At 36.8% G+C, this 20734-nt stretch overlaps 2 protein-coding genes and 1 long non-coding RNA gene across 4 annotated transcripts in view; 2 read left to right on the forward strand and 1 right to left on the reverse strand.

Annotated features, from left to right (window-relative positions):
• The window catches only part of STT3B (STT3 oligosaccharyltransferase complex catalytic subunit B), a 69597-nt gene extending 58487 nt beyond the window's left edge, over positions 1-11110 (forward strand). The window contains exons 10-16 of the mRNA XM_063303922.1: positions 2296-2507; positions 2905-3092; positions 3209-3380; positions 6298-6471; positions 7090-7203; positions 8087-8299; positions 9595-11110. Of these exons, the coding sequence (XP_063159992.1) occupies positions 2296-2507; positions 2905-3092; positions 3209-3380; positions 6298-6471; positions 7090-7203; positions 8087-8299; positions 9595-9675 (1154 nt within the window). The 3' untranslated portion in view covers positions 9676-11110. The remainder of the gene's footprint in view (positions 1-2295; positions 2508-2904; positions 3093-3208; positions 3381-6297; positions 6472-7089; positions 7204-8086; positions 8300-9594) is intronic.
• The window catches only part of LOC134497916 (uncharacterized), an 854438-nt gene that overhangs the window by 709319 nt on the left and 124385 nt on the right, over positions 1-20734 (forward strand). The gene's annotated exons all lie outside the window — the stretch shown is intronic.
• OSBPL10 (oxysterol binding protein like 10) overlaps positions 17459-20734 on the reverse strand; it is a 75945-nt gene continuing 72669 nt past the window's right edge. The window contains exon 12 of the mRNA XM_063303924.1: positions 17459-20218. Coding sequence (XP_063159994.1) covers positions 20171-20218 — 48 coding nt within the window. The 3' untranslated portion in view covers positions 17459-20170. The remainder of the gene's footprint in view (positions 20219-20734) is intronic.

A 20734-nucleotide genomic window follows, 5' to 3' on the forward strand; every position in this document is an offset into this window, starting at 1 on the left:
CCAGTAACTAATCAAAGTTACAACTGCATGTGGATAAATTATAATACTAGTGATAATGAAAAATAAAATTGTAACAAGATCAAATAAAATACCAATTAAATCAGTGTAAGAAATCCAAAGTGAAATAAATAAAAACTTACAATAACAAACTACTTAAATTCCATTTATGAAAGTTCCATCTTCAGTAGCTTCCAGAATGTTAAAAGAGATGGCATTTCACACTGAGAAACTGCCTCCTGACTGCACAGAAGTGGGGCATGACGAAAGCTTCTCCCAGGAAGAACGTACTGGATGGGCAATTCCAATAAGAGAAATTGGTCCTGTAGTACCTAAGCACCAAACCATATAGTCATGAATAATGCATGACCTTATACTGAGTAAGAAATGTCCCAGAGTAACAGTTTGCTACCAAAATAGTTCCCAGTGCAACATTTTTTTACAGCAGTGCTGTGTAAAACTTCTCTAGGTATTGTTTTTCGCAGTCACTGGAAAGATATTTCCTATCCTGTATGTTTCTACCTTTCTCAGTACCAGAGTATTACCAGAGATGGGGGAGAAAATAGAACGCATTCTGTGATGCCTCAGTTGCCATCCTTATTATTCCCTTGGCCATTTTTTGTAGGCACTGCAACCCTACATGCTTATCTAGTTCATGCAACAGTGTTGTTTTTCTATTAGTTTGGTTTTGTTAAGTTTGTAGCCAGCCTACCAGGAACAAAGTGAGTGAAACCAACAGAGTTTTTCTTTGCTAATGCTTGTAGGTTGGAATTGCTGCTAGCTGCAAAATAAATAGCAGAGGGATTCTGGCTCTGCTTCACTGCAGTATAACATTCACATTGCAAGAAGAAACAAGAGCATGAACAGCATGCAGACATACACTAAAACTTAATAAATCAACACTCCATTATACTATCCTTTGCATTTATACAACCTCAACAACATTAGTAATCCACGTGCATGAAAAACAGCAGTGTCTGTCTGTCCATCGATCTATCTTTGCATTTCCTACCTGCAAAATAAAAGACAGCATATGTTTTCTTGGATTCTACCAATGGCTCCTCAGTGGTTTCCCGTCTAAACAATTCTTGAGAAGTCTCCTCAAGTTATAGCACCTTCCCCATTTCTCTGTCAGACACAGTTTGGGTTTCTCTGTGATATTGGGACAGCTAACATCAAAGTCACATGAAAGATTAGCTTCTTCCTTAAGAGGCAAATTATTGCTTGAAGGGTGAATGAACTCTGTTTCAATTTTCAAATGAATAAGTTATCCTGTCTTCTGACATTTTTCCTAAAGCTTTTCTTAGTCTTTCATTTCAGTCAAGATAATATCCTTTGGATCTTTCGTTTAACTCCATCTCTCTGTTGAGATGGCAATTCCACCGCTAGATTTTGACTACACAACTTTACTGCACAACATTTCTTTCACAAGTTGCAGTGGGTTTTTTCTATATTACACCTTTGAGAAATCTGTCAGAGATTTGCCAAACTAAAGCATATTTTATCAGCTAATCTTCCATTCTAATTCTATCCAAAGTCATTCTGCTAACTTCATTTTCTTGTGGAGTCCCTTTTGCACAGTTGCATCATTTAGTCACATAGTCTCAATTCTCTAAATGTATTTGGCATGTTAGACTGGATATCTAGGCCAAAGTAACACATTTTGGAGATCAGATCTGCTTTGATACTTGATACACCTCTCAGTCATCCTTTCTTCTCTCAGAGTGATGTCTTGTTGGAACATTTTCCAAATGGTTTTGAGAACACTGAGAATGTGCAGGAACAGCAAGGATAGAACCCTTCTTGGCTTTAGTGTTTTACTGACATAGGCCCCAATTACATGTGTTTATTCATTTGTATTTTATTTATTCATATTTTATTTATTATTATATTTATATAGCTCTGGATTCAACAAAAATGACTCCCAGTGATTTACAACATAAAAACATACGGACAGACTAAAAATATCAAAGCTGATAGGATGACAAAAGCTGACCACTAGAACAATAGCTACTGATTAGCAGTCTGGCTTGCTAAAAAGCCCTTTCAGTGAATATTAAGGATATAGTATAATTCAAATTGTGATACATATGAACTTTTGGGAAACAAACATGCAAGCTTTAATTCAAGCTTATAATGCATTTGGAAAATTGCGTCTGTAATGAACAGATTTTATTTTTATTGTAAACTGCCCAGAGTCCCCCATTGGGGGAGATGGGAGGTGATATAAATTTAATAAATAATAATAATAATAATAATAAGCTAATATTAAAACAGAATGCCTATCTGTTTTTGCAGTGGCTTTGTATGCAATCAGTGCTGTTTATTTTGCTGGAGTGATGGTTCGCCTGATGTTAACTTTGACTCCAGTGGTTTGTATGCTGTCAGCTATTGCTTTCTCCAATGTTTTTGAACACTATTTGGGTGATGATATGAAGAGAGAGAATCCTCCAATAGAAGACAGCAGTGATGAAGATGATAAAAGAAATCCAGGAAATCTTTATGATAAGGTGAGTCTTGAAGGATTTGATAGTATCCAATTAGGTTAGATTAGATTAGATTAATTAAATTGAAATATTTAATATATGTGAAAATCATATAGGTAGAAATAGTAATATTCTTTGTGATCTCTGCATACCTTAACGAGCTGTTCATTTTTTTCTTCTTCTTCCATTATGATTATACCATTTTATACCATGTCCAAAAACATGGTTGGATATATTAAATGAGGGCAGATTTAGATTATCACTCTTCATTTTGGAAAACCATTTTCACCTGCAATATTTCAATTCTTAATGTACTTTTAAAATCAGAAATGGTTGGACTTTCATGACTGAAAGCAGGATTTTTAAACTCTAAAATCTGACAGATTAAAAGGGAAAGATTTCATTTGTTTTCTTTGCTCAGGCAGGTAAAGTGAGGAAACACATATCTGAGCAGGAAAAAACTGAAGAAGGTCTTGGGCCCAATATAAAGAGCATTGTCACAATGTTGATGCTAATGCTGTTGATGATGTTCGCTGTTCACTGTACATGGGTAACCAGCAATGCCTATTCCAGTCCAAGTGTTGTCCTGGCCTCTTACAATCACGATGGGTAAGATTCACTATCTTTAGGTATTGGTTGCTTATGATACATTGTATCTACTCAAGCATTGCTAATATGTAGAGATAAATATTTTCACATGGTCTTAACTCTTACTTCTCTAACAGCACTCGGAACATTTTGGATGACTTTAGAGAAGCATACTATTGGCTAAGACAAAACACAGATGAACATGCAAGAGTAATGTCTTGGTGGGATTACGGCTATCAAATAGCTGGAATGGCAAATCGAACAACTCTAGTTGACAATAACACTTGGAATAACAGCCACATAGCTCTGGTATGTAGTGATAATTATCTTTATTGGTCACAGCTGTAAATGTACCTATTGGTTACATTGTAACATGTTGAACATTATACTCCATTATGCTCATCAAAGTTTAATTCTAAGAAACAGAAATGTGCCAGGATTACACTGGGATTTTTATAGGATTCAGTTCAAACTTAAATATAATTTTCCAATTTTTTGAAGAAATGGAAGGGGAACACGATAAAACTAGAATGTCAGAGCATAGTGTTGGCTTATCATCTTTTGCCATGTTCGGTATTTCTGCTTTTCCAAAGCTGGCTTTATATTTCAGTAATTTGTGGAAACATTTGATATACAGAGACTGATTTCAGTATCTGTACCTCATTTATCCAAGATTGGAATTTTAAAAAAATGTTAGTGCTATTTTAAACTGCATGTTTTCATCCATGTGCACATCACAAGGCACTTCGAATGAGGCTGGCATATAATAAGAGCTGGTTCATTTATTGGTATAGCAGTGCTTTTGAGCATTCCTTTTTCCTCATAAATCTCAGCTGACTTTATTTTAATCCCAACAAAGTAACAAGTTACAATATAAAAATTGAATTGTAGAGTAGGAGATGGGGAAAATTCATGATTGTGAGGCTTGCTGCAATTTGTTCATCGCAAGAGTGGGCATCCTGTGAGCCAAATACTCTCATAGTCCATTTTGGAGTTCCCTGGAGCTCCCAAGAATCATTATTATTATTATTATTTTAACTGCAATGAGGGTTAAACATAGGAGGCTCAAAATGCTGGTAGTCATAATACAGATATTTTGTTTAAAAACAAATCCTACCAAAAGTGAACCCCTGAACTGTTCCTTATGTATTGCAACAGTTGAACTAGCTCAAAATGTAATATCAGCTTTATTCTGGGTATTCAAGCTTGTAAGACCTTTGCATTTTTGCTAATTCTTTTTACATTAGTGGCAAAATTATTCTAATTTTTTAAAAAATTAGTTGAGGTGAAACATGCCAAAGTTATCTGTATACTGACAACTGCTATGACATAATGCTTACAGGTAGTAAGGATGGTATGTGGGAAAGACCTTGGGAGACAGGGCAAAGAGATGTTGCCTCTTTGGCAGTCAGATGAGAGACAGTATAGCCGGCAACTAGATAGTGGGCAGGGCAAGAGGCTTAGAAGGGGCTCTCCCTAGTTTCTTGGGCTGTAAAGGAGACAGCAGGAGATTTGTACTTTTCAGACTTGCAAGATTCTGTTAATGTAGCTTTACAATAAAGTAGAATTAGCTTATCTGGTTGTGTTTCCTGTCTGTTCTACCTAGTAAGGCTGGCATCGATTTCCATTGCTAAGCAATGAGGTCATAAGGCACAACTGCTTTGCTTAGCAATGGCAATCCCTGCAGTCCCAGTTGCCATTGTTAACCATATCCCATGGTTATTAGGCGAGGCAACTTCCTGCCAACTTCCCACAACCCAAGTCAGTGGGGAAGCTGGCAGGAAGTTGTAAGTCCCAGGCCAGCAGGCAGGTAAGTGCCAGGTGGGCGAGGGAGCAAGGGGGTGCACAGGGTTGTGGGGGAGGTACAGCAAGGGGGTGTACAAGAGGTACAGTGAGGGTTGGGAAGGGTATAAGGGGGTGCACGAGAGGCGTTGAGTGGGTAGGGGGTGCAGGGGTATGGCACAATTCAGGGAAGGTGCCAGGGGTGTGGCGTGGTTTAGGGAGGGGGTGCGGGGTTGCAGGTCGGGGAGAGTGCAAGGATGAGCGAGTGGCTGGCATGAGCACAGTTCAGGGAAGGTTGCAAATGGCGATCACAGGGCACTGCAACTGATCCGGAACTATTTCACAAGAGATTAATAACCTGTTCAGGTAAAATGGACTTATCTTGTGATCTGATAATAAAAATCTGCTTTTAGCAGAGGTGAATGAAACAGCCTGTGTCCTATTCATGTCACATACATTCTATTTACAGGTAGTCCTCAAGTTATGACCATTTGTTCAGCAATTGTTCACAGTTACAGTGGCGCTGAATGAATGGTACTTATTCCCGGTCCAGAAGTTATAGCCATTGCAGCGCCCCTGCAGTCATGTGATCAAAACTTGGGTGTTTGGCAGCCCACCCAGACTTAGATCACAGGGGCGCTTCAACTCCCCCCACCCGCCTGTCTCCCCCCATCTCTGCCCTTTTGGCTACCCTGCACAGTAGCACTCCTTGATGGCAGCTCTGGGGCTGAAGTAGAGACCAGGGGCCTTCAGCCGTCTCAGCTGGTTGCCACCGCCCTGTGCACTGCAGGCCCTGCTGCACCCATCTGACTTTCGCTGTTTGGCCCCCGCTGCTGACAAGGTGCTCCCAGCCTGACCCTATGCGAGGCAGCTGCTGGCTGTGCCAGGCCTTCTTCCCAATGCTGCTCACGTCTTTCTCCAAATAGCACATGCCCTGCACCCTCCTTCCCCAGCCCCCCTGCACTCGCACTGCAGCCCCCCTCCCCCAACTCGTATGCAGCTTGCACTGGGCCTCCCCCACCCCCTGCAACACCCCCTCTCTCCTTACCTTGGACTCCCGCCACTTCCTGCTTAACAGCGTGCACGTCTTGGGTTATGACAATGGCTGGGACTGCCTGGATTGCTGTCGCTAAGCAATGCGGTCATGTGACATTGTGCTATATGACTGCATCACTTGGCAACAGCAATCATGGTCCCACTGCCATTGTAACTTGAGGACTACCTGTATATGTAGTTTTTGTGATGTACATATTTGTATACAACTTTGCAACTAAAACCTGAGTTGCTAAATTTCACATTCACAGTTAGAAAGTTAACTGTGTCTATTAATCCTGAAAATGCTAATTAGAATGGTTTTTTAAAAATATATGCAGACTTAACCAAATTCAAAATACCTACATTTTAAGAAGAATATATTCACTTTTAAAAATATTTTTTATTCCAGGTAGGAAAAGCTATGTCATCAAATGAGACAGCAGCATATGAGATCATGAAGAGCCTGGATGTGGATTATGTATTAATAATCTTTGGAGGTGTAATTGGCTATTCTGGTGATGACATCAACAAATTTTTATGGATGGTAAGGATAGCAGAAGGAGAACATCCTAAAGATATCAGGGTAAGTCAGAGGGTTTCAAAAATGTATACTTAGCAACATGCAATTTTCCTGCCTTAGCTTGTGTGTGTAATCTGGCAAGATTTTGTGTATAATACTTTCATCTTTCTGTAAAAGAAATCATCCAAAATTTGTCTGATATTTCTGTGGACACTTAGATACATTAGGCTATAATTACATAGTGCCCTAATTAACTGTTAAGTACTAGTTAACTGTGTATTTGTCACACTTGATGTCTCAGTATCATATACCCAATACAGCCAAAGGTGAAGATGAAATGAAAATGTATTGTAACTTAGTCTTAGCAATAAGACAGGAAGGAAAAAAAGGAATTAAAAAATGAGTGCTGAAAAGTGAATTAGTAATCAAATCATTTTTACATTTGAATTGCCCACTATCTTTTTGTACAAATTCTTAAAGCACTGTACACTCCTCACCATTGTGCAGACTTCTCTGAATAAAGATAGTGCCTCTGTGAAAAAATTAGAACTACTCTCAGTCTGGGGTTTTTTAGCTATTCATTGTTTACAGAAATTACTGATTATTGTATGTTTATTCTGTTTTATTTTGTTTCCCTAATCTGACTTGTATAATAATTTCATTTCTTTCTTTTTGTTAAAGGAAAGTGACTACTTTACTCCACAAGGAGAGTTTCGAGTTGATAAAGCAGGCTCTCCAACCTTGCTGAACTGTCTCATGTATAAAATGTCATACTACAGATTTGGAGAAATGCAGGTTAGTCTCACATGTTCAGGTGCAGCCTTAATAGTAATGCTTCCTTACATTTCTGTGTGTATCCCTGACAATACATTCCACAACTATTGTGATTGCATAAATTATTAGGCCTTTCTATAATATTGTAAAAGTGAAGGGCTGTCTTGTTAAGTAGTCCTAAAAAGGGAAAGAAAGAAAACTCCTCTTCCTTCTAATGATGGGTAAGCATGCAAGCCCACAGAATACTTTCTGCTCAATCCTTTACCAACAGTACTAGTTACCATTTTGTTTCTGAGCTCAATTCAAGGTTTGGTTTTTACCTCTAAAAAGCTTGGGGCTGGGTTGGTTTCAGAATTTCACTGCCTTTATGTTTCCTTGTCAGCTAAGAAGTAGTAAATGGACACTAGTTAGAATGGTATCTTAATGGCACTTAACTCTCTCATTGGTAATCTTTTAAAGGGTAGAATTTAATTTTATTCCAAAGAACATTCTCCTGGTCTCCTGCTTATTATCAGTGGCACTGATTGATCTGTGTTTATAACTTTTTTATTTCATTATTAGTAGTTTAATATGAGTTTATGAGCCATAATTTGAAATTGAAAAGCAAGATTACTTTCTAGTTGGGGGAGGGTTTCTATCAAAATTCTTGAAATTTTTTCCCCATTTTGTACTGGAACTGCTTATTAATTTTATGTTTAATTTATATAATTTAATGCTGGATTTTGATAATGTATGGAGTACAAGTAAGGCCTCTTTATCATGACTTGTTCCAAATCATATGAAAACCTTTAAATAAAATTGGCAAATCTATTGACCATATTTTCAAAGTAATACATACTCATTTATAGTTCTGTTTCTAGAATTGAATATACCTGCAAACTAATGGGTAGCATTAATTTTGTAGCTGGATTTTCGGACTCCCCCAGGATTTGATCGAACACGCAATGCTGAAATTGGCAACAAGGACATTAAGTTTAAACATTTGGAAGAAGCCTTCACTTCAGAGCACTGGCTTGTTAGAATATATAAAGTGAAAAAGCTAGACAACAGAGAAACACTGGATCATAAGCCTAGACTAACCAACATTTTACCAAAACAGAAGTATTTGTCAAAAAAGGTGGGTTCCTAGTGAAATATTTCAAAGGAAATTTTTAATGCTATGCTAGTTTTATCAACTATACAATTAGGTCTTTCTACTAGCTATGTGAATAGACACTTTGTTTCAAATAACAGAACTGCCTGATGATAATAATGGTTAACATTCTGATTAATAAAGCATGTAGGGATTATATTTATTATTTGTGCTCAAAGGCAGGCTATGTCCCCAAAATCCCAGCTAAGTGTAACAAAATTCACTATCAAAAATACATTAATAGTGTTCCAGTAATTATGATAGTTCATTCAATAAATGTGAAAATGTCTTTCTGAAAAATGGTGCTTAGACATTTCAGAATGACTTATTTTGTAAAATAATTAAACCTGGAATTGTTGTTGACAGCTCAAGTGTCTGGCTTCTTACTCTTTTAAAATCATCTCATTTAAATACAACATTTTCTTCACCATTATTGTGTGCTCTTCTAGTCTATTGAACAGTCAAGTGTTCAGGAATGGAAATAAAATCCTCTTCAAACAGAGAAGTTTTACATGATTTCTTAATAGAAAAATAATCTAAACATTTCTAGGGGCAATTCTGAGTTTTGCATGTTTTAAATGTATTGCACTGTTCATCTAAGAAACTAGAGTAGCACTTATATATATTGAAATATAATCACTTTGAGATAAATATCAGCTTTAAATAATTATGTGGGAAATAATTACAGAGGAAAAAATGAACATCGTAACATGTTTTATTTTGGAAATACCTGGAGCACAACAGATCTGTTATTGTCCATAGGAATTAAAATGTGAACCACAGAGAATGATTTTTAAATAATAACCAAGATAACTCTTAGAGAAATTAGAGGGTTATGTCTGCAGTCTTTTAAATAGTACTTTATGTGTTGAGTGCTAAGATATTGTGGCATTAGCAGAAAGCAAACAGGCATCAAGAAATACTTTGCTTTGCTACAGGATAATATGCTAAGTAACTGTCATTGAAATTAAACGGCAATGTTTGCTATAAATAAGCATAGCCTGAAACCTTAAAGCTTAGGTTTCACTGAAAACAGCAACACTGACTAAAGAAAAACATGTAAGGGATTACACTCTTAAATTTGTGGTGATGGATTTGGGGAACATGCTACATGTCAGAACTGGAAAGATCACATTCCAAAGTAGCTACGTATGGTACTTCCTACCTTTCTAGCCATGACTTAAACATAATAACTAAGGATTCTAGAGCAATGCAAAAACATGAGCATTGTCACTAGAGCATTATAAATAACTAATACACTATTCTGTTTTTCTTTTTAGACTGCCAAAAGGAAGCGTGGCTACATTAAGAATAAACTAATTTTAAAGAAAGGCAAGAGACCCAACAGGAAGACAGTTTAAAAACACTGTACTGATTGCTAATATTGAAGCAGTTGTCCTTGAGATAACCGGTCTTTGCCTTTAGCTCAAGTCATGTTTCACAGCAACATGAGGGTACAGAACCATCATTGGTCCAGATTATTGTACAAAACTTTCAGGCAATGTCTGACTTAAATTTTGGCTTATTGAGAACAGCTGTTTTAGATTTGTATTGTGGAGCAAGACAGGGCTGCTATCCAGGTCTTAGCAGCAGATTTTTTAAAATTGGTACATATTATCCTTCCAATCCATTGAATTTGAACTGATTGCACCAAAGAGCCCTTTAATTCGGTCCTTGGCACATGCATACTTGTCAGTTTTTTTTTTCCTAATCTTCCGTTGAACAGCAATATCTCAACTGGAATGGTAAAATGTGAATTGGCTATTCTCATTGTGACACTTCCAACAGTGTGGGTATTTTGACATTTCAGCTAGTAGAACTCCTTTTGAGGTACTTATTTTATAAGACACCACTCGTATTGTTGCAGTATGTTGTGTTCAGGACTGTATATCAAGCTGCAATTTCACTAATCATGGCACAGATTATGTGCTTGAATGAGGCCATTTGTTTTGAGAAGAAGTCTTGCTGACCTTATGCAGGTATGTTCTTCAAGGGTGTGTGGCAGATCTTGCATAGAAAAGAGAAATACAAGGGCTACATTTGAACCTTAGATCTGACATGACAGTATGAATGCTACTGAGCACCATAGCACCTGGTGTTCTCAAAACCTTGTTTAGCTACAAGTTTATATTATATAATATTTTGGCCTGTTAAGAGAAAAATTGACAAGTATCCAAACTCTTTCCCTGCAGGCAGAAGGGTTTCTAAGTCTGCCTGTTTACCTGTCTTTTTCATGGGGTTGGGTTTCTGGAAATAACTAAGTTTTTCTCCATATTTTTATTTAGTGCTTCAGTTGTTGGAACTTCTGCTTTGAATATGCGCTTTTATAGTTTATGAAAAAGATGATTTATCAAGTGCACTAAATTATAAATGGAGACTGAACATGTTCACTTTCCAAATATACAAACTTGAACATTCTTCATTATTTTAATAAAATAAAAATGTATATGGGGTAGGATTCATTGATGGCCACAGGATATAATTTTGATATAGAAAACAGCTTATACCAGCTTTATTGGTGTAAAGCAGAATAGTATGTACCTTCCCAACAAAAAATACCTTTTGCTCAGTGAGAAAGTTACTGCTGACTTTTCAGATGTATAATTTTTATTTGTATTTTTTTTCCTTTTGGAGTAAAGAGGTTATAAAATCAGTAATGCAGTAGCAACATTTTCACAAAATCTGGATTTCTGACCCTTTGTCATTGAGATTATATTACTTTGTTGCTTTACAACTCAATGCAAACCCGTTGTTGACTATAGGGATAAATAAAGTTAAATCAAGTTTTTGTGTTAAGTGATTGGCTGCTATTTTCTTTTTTATTCATTTCCTTGTGGCTTCCAAAAGTTGCTGTGCTAAGGACCTGAACCACCATTCATTCAAATCTGTATATGGCAAGTACAGTCCTTTCTACATTGAGCATTGTCAGTTCTGGTTATGAGCTTGCTTACACATTTTCTCTCACTGTAATTTCTTCCATATACATAAGCTAATTTAGTGTGCTACTGCTGCATTATAATTAGGTACAAATCGAGTAATTTGGAACTGAAACTGGGAAACACACACTCAGCTTTTAATACTAATGAAATTTATCCTGTAAAGGATATGCTGACATATACTAGGCTTCCTGCTCTCTTATTTTGTATTGTATTTAAAGACTCTAGTGGAAAACTTTAGTTACCTATTCGGTATAATAAGCCTCAAGTTCTCATATGGTATTTTGTAGACATTTCATCTAAGTTCAGAATTCATTGGGCAATATTCAGACTGAATTACATTTAATGTTACTGATTTTAACTATACAGTATATGAATTTTATTCACTCATCTGCTGAAAAATAATTGTACAGGAGTATACTTTAAAGGTGGCAGAAACAAGTTGATATTCCCATTTTTCAGCAGCTGCTGAAACATTCTACAACCTTTCATGCTTGTTTTTCCGTGGTACCTTTATCTGTTAGGCCTTTAATGGAAGGGTGAGCAAGTCGAAATCAGGTACAGTCATGGGACTACTATTCTTCCAGCTGTTCTTGTTCAGCTGCATTCTACTTCTAACTTCCCTTGGTTAGTCCACAAATCTTGCTTGGGCCAGTTTTTTCTGATGAGAAAGTCACATGATACTTTTTATTTCCAGAGATGTGCCAGGAGCACTATGCATGAGTATGTCCTGGAATATGCACTATAGTGCTCAGTTCTGTCAAAAAGTATTCACTCCCTTGCAGATCTTATGAATTTGTCTTCACCACTGAATATTGCTGGAGCTTCATATATGTCCCCTGCTGATACATAGGCGGAGATTGAACAGATAACCTCCGGGTTTGGTGCTTGTTTCATTGATTTGATGAACAAAACCATCTGGCATGTGAGATGTCAATGTGAGAAAGTATTGCCCCTTTTAGATTAATTGCCTGGTTACATCAGCATTAGCTGCAGTAACTGCAACCAAATAAATAAATGCTTCCTGCAATAGATGATCAGTCTCTCATGTAGCTGTATAGAAATTCTGACCCATTTGTCCATGGTGAACTGCTTCAACTCAGTAATATTTGAGTGTTTTCTAGCATGAACTTGTTTCAGGGCATGCCACAACATTTCTATGGGATAAGGTAATAATGGCCATTCCAACATACTGAATTCGTTCTCCGTTTTCTTGTAAACTTGTATGTTTGGGAACATTGTCTTGCTGCACAGCCCACTTGTTCTTTTAGCTTTAGTTGATGGACAGATGACCTAAAATTCTCTGATATTAAGCAGAATTCATGCTTCCTTCAGTTATGGCAAGTAATTCAGATTCTGAGGCAGCAAAGCATCCCCAAACCATCTCATGCTATTTCCATGCTTGACAATTGGTCCTATGCTGTTATTTGGAATTCAGTGTTTGGTGTCTGCCAGACATAGCAACCATGTAGCCTGAAAACGTTCACTTTTGACTCATCTGTTCATAAAACATTTCTTCAAAAATCAAGGGGGGTTGCTTTTCCCTTTTTGTTAAACATGAGACAAGCATAAATGTTCTTAGAAATCAGTGGCTTCCACTTAGCTAGTCTCTTGTGAGTTCCATTTTTACCTAATGATTTTCTGATGGTGGAATCATTACTTAGGTAAGGTTAGAGAGTCTTGGAGATTTCTGGATTTTGTTCTGGAGTTCTTTGTGACTTCCTTAAGAATTTATATTATGGTTTTGGAGTGATTTTTTTACAGGACAACCACCTTTGGAAAGATTCACTATTACCTCACATATTTTCCATTTCAATAACATGTTTCTGACTTTGAATCAGTAGTATTCCAGAGCTTTGGAAAAGATTTTATAAACCTTTTCAGATTGATAGGTGCCAATTATTTTTTATGGAGGTCTTCAACAATATCCTTCAAGTAGCGCATGACATGTCTCTAAATCTGTGTGGTAAGAATTTCACTGTGATGAAGGGAACCAAAGTTTGTGAGATTAATATAGGATAGGACTGGGTAGCCTAAATCTGCCCTGATTGTTTAGTGAAGTATTGACATAATGGACCTTATTCTTTTAATTGATCGTACTAGGGAGGCAGTTATTTTTTCACACTGGCACACTGCACGCTGGACGACTTCATTTATGAAATACAGTAAATGAAAGAAGCACCAAATGGCAGTATCATTGTTCATTTATTTATTTATTATTCAAATTTAATTACTGCCCATCTCCCCCATTTAAATTCTTATATATCCTTTTCATAACATTCATTGGCAAAGATATGCAACAGCTCAGAAAATCTAAAACGTGAGAATGTGTGTTGCTAGTACTGTGTCTGTTGATAGCAGCCTAATGTGAGCACCTCAAATGAGAGATGAGATGAAATATCAGATTTGCAGAAGTTACAAAAAACATAGGCATCCTCCCATGATTTGGAATTAACAACAAAAAGCTTTTTTCATCACCTCCTTTCCCCCATTTAGGCTTGGCAAAGTCCCCTGAGATGCTGTTTCTGCTTTTCACCAATTTCACAGTCACTTCCACATACCTGCAGTGGAGACAATTTAATCAAATCTTTATTATGGTCCAAGACCAGCATGAGGAGGGTGGGGTACAGTCAATTAAAAAGCATAGAAGATACATCAGAGTCTAAAAATAAAAATTATGAAAAGCTAGAAGATATTAAAATATATTAAAACAGAAAATATATATTAAAAGTCTAAAAGGAGTGGTAGGAGCATTAGATGGGTGTAGGGGAACATAAAGGTTAATATATGGAAAGCTATATCAAATTACAGAGCACTCTAGTATGGTGAACTAGATGTTCATACGGTATAGGTCATCTGACTAATTTTAAGCGCTCCGCAGAAACTGGCAACATTGTATGTTGTAGCAGGTTGGTGGTAGAGACAAAGTTTCTCAGTTCCCCTTCCTTCCACCAAATTAAGATCTCTCAAAGCAATATTTTTGTGATTAATGCAGTGACCTGGATCAAGAAAAGACATGTAGGCAGAATATAGGCAGAATATAGTTTAATGGCAATACTTGGAGAAATGAAAGTCTTGCTGTTTGTGGTTTCTGATTCGTATATGTGGATTCTAGAGCTGAAGATACTCTTGGAATTCTAAAACAAGATTCCTGCTCTTCCCACTTTTAAGTTCATCACAAGGAAAGTCCATTAGGAGCATTCTGTTCATCTATTAAAGTGTTAGCTTCTTGCAATACACTATCAGAATCTCTTGAGTATCAGCATCCACATTTTCTGTCCATCATCAGATACACTTTTGGGGAACAAAAAACAATGGTTAGATCTTCAGGCTCCTTCGACACACAGGAAATTACTGTTCAGTCAAATCAAAGTTCTTTATAACAAAATTTGTGCTAATGTCATCTATTTCCAGAATTTTGGAAATTTGTTCTTATATAATTACTATATACTGTATAAAGAGAGCCTATTTGGTGTAGTGGTTAAAGCATCAGGCAAGAAACCAGGAGTTTCTAGTTCTGCCTTACGCATGAAGTCAGCTGGCTAACTTTGGGCCAGTCACCCTCTCTCAGCCCTGGGAAGGAAGCAAGGGCAAACAACTTCCAATAGCCTTGCCAAGAAAACTCAAGGAGGCCCAAAACTCAGGGGGGAGCCTGTTCCATAAGACAGGCATCATGACTGAAAAGGCAAACTTCCTTGGTCCCACAAGATGTCAGTTCTTTGAGGGTCAGGTCAGGAAATAGACTCCATAGGTTTGACTGAACCATACTTTGTTATAGGCTATAGAAACAATCTTGAAAGCCTGATTGAATTTTCCATTCTCTACCTCCTAAACTGTAATGAATTAGGGTAGAGCCAGCCAGAACTTCTTTCTCACGCTTGCTCTGTTTTCCAGGGCTTAAAGAACGCTTTTGTTTATGTAATTTTCATCTGTACTTTTCCCCAAAGTCGTCTCTGTGGTGCTCTGCAGATGATGCTTTTTAGTAGAGGGGACCTGGAGCATGCCCACCCTCTTGGATCTGGAACCAGAAGAAATTGTCAGAGATAGGCAGTCCTACAAGTAACCTGGACCCAAAGACTAGTCTCTGCACATCGATACAGGGATGGAGATAAAAATACTGCTTAAATTAATCCAGTTAATTATTCTATACATTGTAAATTGGCTCAATCCCAGTAATGTTCAATATACTTACCAGCCAACAGGAATGTTGAGGATGCCAACAAGATGTGCTTCTGGCATGATACTGTGTTCCTTGTTTCTTTTCCCATGCTCAATTTTTCTGTTTACTGGCATTAATTCTCTTCAAACTGGTTTGCCAAAGGGAGCTCCTCCCTCAATCATCAGAATTCTTTCAAACATACTGATTTTCCATGTTTAAATTATTGAAATGTAATAGTGTTCTCCAAACCTACCTTAAACTGAATCTATAGCACTCACCCTATCTTGCTTATGAATGGTAAAATTCACACTAAAGTAATTTTAGCAAAGCTCATGAATCTAAACTTAATAATGGTTTGGTCTGTCTTTCATGGTGGAAGGAACCATACTGGTCCTTAAAAAACCCCTTGAGGACAAGAGTCTAATATGCAGGACAAAGCTTAATGGATCGAATGGTAGATTTTAACCTCCCACACATAGTACTCTGCTTATAATCACCTCTGATTCTGATGCATGGAACGTATTTTATCAACACACACACACACACACACACGGAAGTTACAACAGGGCAGGGCTTCTCATCCAGGGTTCTGTGGAACCCTAGGGTTCCATGAGAGGTCACTAGGGGTTCCCTGGGAGATCATGATTTATTTAGAAAATTATTTCAAATTCAGGCAACTTCACATTAAAGAGGTAAGTTTCATTATTTTTAGTTTAAGAATACTGTTAATGCATATATACAGGCCTACACATGAAACGGATATAATTTTGTAATTTCTGGTCTATATTTGAGCCTGAATGTGCAGGAGTTCCCCAAGGTCTGAAAAATACTTCAAGGGTTCCTCCAGGGTCAAAAGGTTGAGAAAGGCTGCAATAGAGTGTTCTATGTCTGCCACACTGAACCTGCCAACCACCTGGCCTTTTGACTCGTATTGTGCAGATCCAAGTGTGGGACAAAAGTATCTCTAAGGTATATTTAATCTTGCTTTTTCTGCCACCTACAGCTTGGTATCAGTCCTGCCATTTCATCATCCTAAATTCTTCAGAATGCCATAGAATTTAATTAACTTTCTTAACTTGGCTGCAAATATTCAGGATCAAGCCTATAAATCAGTGCTTCCCAAACCTGGGTAAATTACCCAAAATAGGGTAAAAGTAGTTTTTCTTTGAGTAATGACACACAAATCACAACAGGGGTATTTAAATTGACTTAAAGTATTTTACCTACATTGGCTACAAAGGACTTTCTGATAAGCGGTTTTGGGTAAAGGAAGGAAAAGGTTTGGGAAACACTGCTATAAATGGACTTGGTCACTTTTCAGTTCTAGGTGTTGGTCAGAGTACTCAGCAGACTCACTGGCTAGGTTTGTAGCAAAATTCCTCTAGAAACATTAGGTGAAGGGAGTGGAATTGATCACCACCTGTTGTGGGGATTAAAACACCATAAAATCCAAAATCCAAAATAGAAATCAGAGGTATGTGTTCCCCTTACCTGCAATTCCAAGTTTGAATACAATAGTCTCACAAACCCACCGCCAAGTCCTTAAACCCATACCACAGTGTTCTATAGCTTCAACATTAGCCGAGCTAGTGTGGTGCAGAGTAGCAGTGGAGAGAGACCCAGATTCATATCTTCCCTCAGCCATGGAAATGCTTGCTAGATGACTAAGCCAGTCACACTCTTATCAGCTATGTAGCCACTTCACAGAATACTTGGACGTATCTGAGGACGAAGTGCTGTTTGACACAACATGTAAGGAACAATTCAGAAACGGCTGCTAAAGAGAATGTTTGTGTCAAAGAGTTGACCCATTCTCTTTGACTCAAACGTTCACTTTAGCAGCTGTTTCTGAATTGTTCCTTACATGTTGTGATAGTGGAGGTACGTACCAACAGTTCATGAGATACTCAATTGATGCGCTGCCTTTAAAACTGATGTTTTGTAGTACCAAAGCAAACTGGTGGTTGAACTGTGATTAGTATTAACATTTCCAGAACAGAACTCTGCAGTAAAGACAGAAAAAGCTGCATGGATAGGTTTAGCACAGTAATAAATTCAAATAAAATTTAAGTGTCTTTAGATTGTGATTTTAATTCCCAAGTTATGAAAGCAAAGCTAATTGGAAATGACTGCCAAAGAATTGGATCTTAACAAATATAAATTTTTGTTCATGAATAATTCTATTTAAGAAAAATTTGCATAGGTCTTATAGCTGTGACAAAACTGGAAGTACATCAAGATTTACAATTCAGAGTGTATACAGCATCTAATTGAAAAGAAACATTCAATCTGAAGTGCAAAACAAATATGAAATGACCTACAAATAAGGCATTACTGATTCAGTTGTGAAATTCAAGGAGCAACGTTTACACTGGGAAGGAGGAAGAAAGGTATCTTGGCTTCTCTTTGGAACCTCTTGATGATGAGTATTTTCCAGATTTAAGTCTGTGCATAGCAGATCTGACAATTTCAGGAAATTTTAAGTTTCAGCAGGTGTTGAGCTGCCAATTCCATTACGAGCACAAGATGCTTATTAGAACATGACTATCATGCAGTGTGAAATGCCCATGTATAAAAGAAACATCAGACATCTATCCATGAAGTTAAATCCTGAAACATGGATGCCTATATCAAATTGGCAAAGTCTGGGACTCAAGAGGGTTGTATCAACACAGATCTGATAATGTAATCCAAACATGAAATCAGTTCTTTGTAGCATGAGTAGAAAACATAACATGCACCTGCAATTTCAGAAGTCTATGAGAGCATTTGTTAATGTGCTAGTTGCTTACCAGACTAATTTCAGCCTCCTATATACTGTTATACAAGTAGTGCAAATTAGGTTTCTGCTGCTATCAAAGATGACTCATATGTAAGATTTGATACCAAAGGAGTTTTCCTTTTAGAAACAGATCTGTATACCATTATCTCAAGGATATAGCTTTATTTCCTTTAAAATAGGTTTTAAACATGGTTAAATAAATTTTGTTTTTATAAATTGAATGGAATTCCTATGCTAAGACAAGTATACAATAAGTAAGACCAAAAGGAGGACTTGGTCACTACATCTTTAGGTAATTGTTGGTATTTATAAACAGAAAGAATTAAAGCATGAGTAATGTTACTCATATAATACATTGTTTTATATAGATACATATGTATAGTTTCGACTGCCACCTTAAGATTTTCATTGAAAAAATATTTTAAAAGCTAGTAAACCTTTCATTTAAGATAAAAATTCAAACAGACAAGGCATAAAAAAAATCAAGGTCAGCATTCAAAACTTATGTACAGAAAAAGAACTGTAAATACGGTTTTTTAGATTAAACAGAGAACTTTCTACGCTGATAGTTTTAATTTAAATTGAATCTATGTTGCCATTAAGAGGTATGAACAATAATACAGCTATAACTGGGGGACAAGATATACAGTTATCTTCACTTTATAAAAACTGATTCTCTTACTCTACTATGAATGGGATTTTGTGATCTTCCATAAGGATTCTTCATATATCCTGGACTTCTCTATAAATGATTAACCATCAGTTGGACCATTCTGAGCCTAGGGACAGGTTGTATCTCCCTTGTCTTGAGGAAGCTAGGCTTTCTCATAGGCCATTCTAGTTGGATGGGAAAGCTGAATAAGCAAGTCACCTGGCTGGAACAACAGATTAGGCATTCTAAATAGCACAAGCCATTTTGTGGGAACTCAAGATTAAATTTCTTTCCTATTCTTTTCTCCCAACAGCTGATAAGCATTATTTAGGCATGTAGTTAGGGCTTTATTGCAAGGAGTTACTTCATAGCAGATAGAACAAGTCAGACTCTACCTTTGGTTGTCTATTTTTACAGCAACAGGTGATGTGGGAGAAGTCTTTCCCCCACATTTTCTGACTTGTGCCAAAACATTTCATCCCAACAACTACACTTGTGGGGGTTTGTTTTTTTTGTACAAAATATTTCTTTGATCCTAGAAATAAGTTCTGCATTTATAGGCTGCTGTCAAACCAATCGATGTAGTCAACAAAACTGGATAGAAAAGCCAAGCAACTATTACTGAGTTTGAAAAATTAATCGTCTTTCAAAAATCTCTGGTTCATCTACTGATCATTAAGTTACCAATCAGCTACATTCCCAAAAAGAAACAAAAATATCTGTTAGGTACACAAAGCACATAGTCAGAAGGATCGGTCAAGGCTGCTTAGATATTTCTGTTTTCCTACATGATGCCAGGAAACAAAGACTTCAGAGTGACCCACACAGACAAAAACATGCTTTTTACACCATCCAATTTTTTTTTAAAAAAAACATTCTTTTGTCAAAGTATGTTCTTTAGGTCAGGCTCTGTAACTGCTGTCCATATCAAGTAGCTTTAAGTGCAAAACTTTTTGGCAGTGTGAAAAATAGAAAAATGCATCAAAACTAGAAAGTGTTAATGTGAAGCCTGATCCTGCAAGCAATATGGTACACATTGATTTCAGTGCAAAAGATCAGACATTTAATCATTGTCTGTGTGATATGTGTATTATATATAACATACACATATAAGGACACACTTTTGCTATGTATCAACACGCAGGAAGCATATCCACTTGTAATATTTGCATATAGAATGGCTCTTCAATAAACTTGAGCTTTTAGTTTTGAGCTGCATTATTCACAGAATGCAGCTTTAATTTACAGCAAGCTTAATCACACCTGAAGATTAAATAGTGCATCTTTTTAATGCCTTTAGAAAATGGGCGTCTGAATCCAGGTGAATTTAGCAATGACTCTTCCAGAGGGGATCAAAGTACATCCACCCATCACCCTGAAAAGAATCACAGAAATTGCAAGTAAGTATCTTTACTAAACATAAGACAGTTTATCTGAAAATGTAACAAACTTATATGGCAAGATTTCCATTAAGAAAATAGTGAGGACATCCAAAATACTTTTTGAGATTCTCTTGGCTTTACTTTCCATTACTGTAGATTCAAGTCACTCCTTAGTCTGAAAAAAGCAGTTTTTTCTGTTTCTGATTTGTTCTTTTTAAGCAGCATCTCCTAAACACAAAACTGTAAAAGGAAGCTACAAGTCTAGATGTTGGGCATAACTGCAATTATGACTAATAATACAGACTGCTTTGCAAAATCTTAATAGCAAAAATAAGCTGCTCTACTGGAATGTCTCCAAGAATACATTCCACTACAGAACAGTATCTTGGCTTTTGTTTCCCTTTTGCTTCTCATAACTAAAGCTACTCTGCTATTTCACCTTAAGATAGGGTTGCCAGATATGGCCTATAAAAATCCGAATGATTAATTCATTTCTTTGCTGTCATCTA

The sequence above is a fragment of the Candoia aspera genome, chromosome 4, assembly GCF_035149785.1.
Source record: "Candoia aspera isolate rCanAsp1 chromosome 4, rCanAsp1.hap2, whole genome shotgun sequence".
Taxonomy (NCBI): Eukaryota; Metazoa; Chordata; class Lepidosauria; order Squamata; family Boidae; genus Candoia; species Candoia aspera.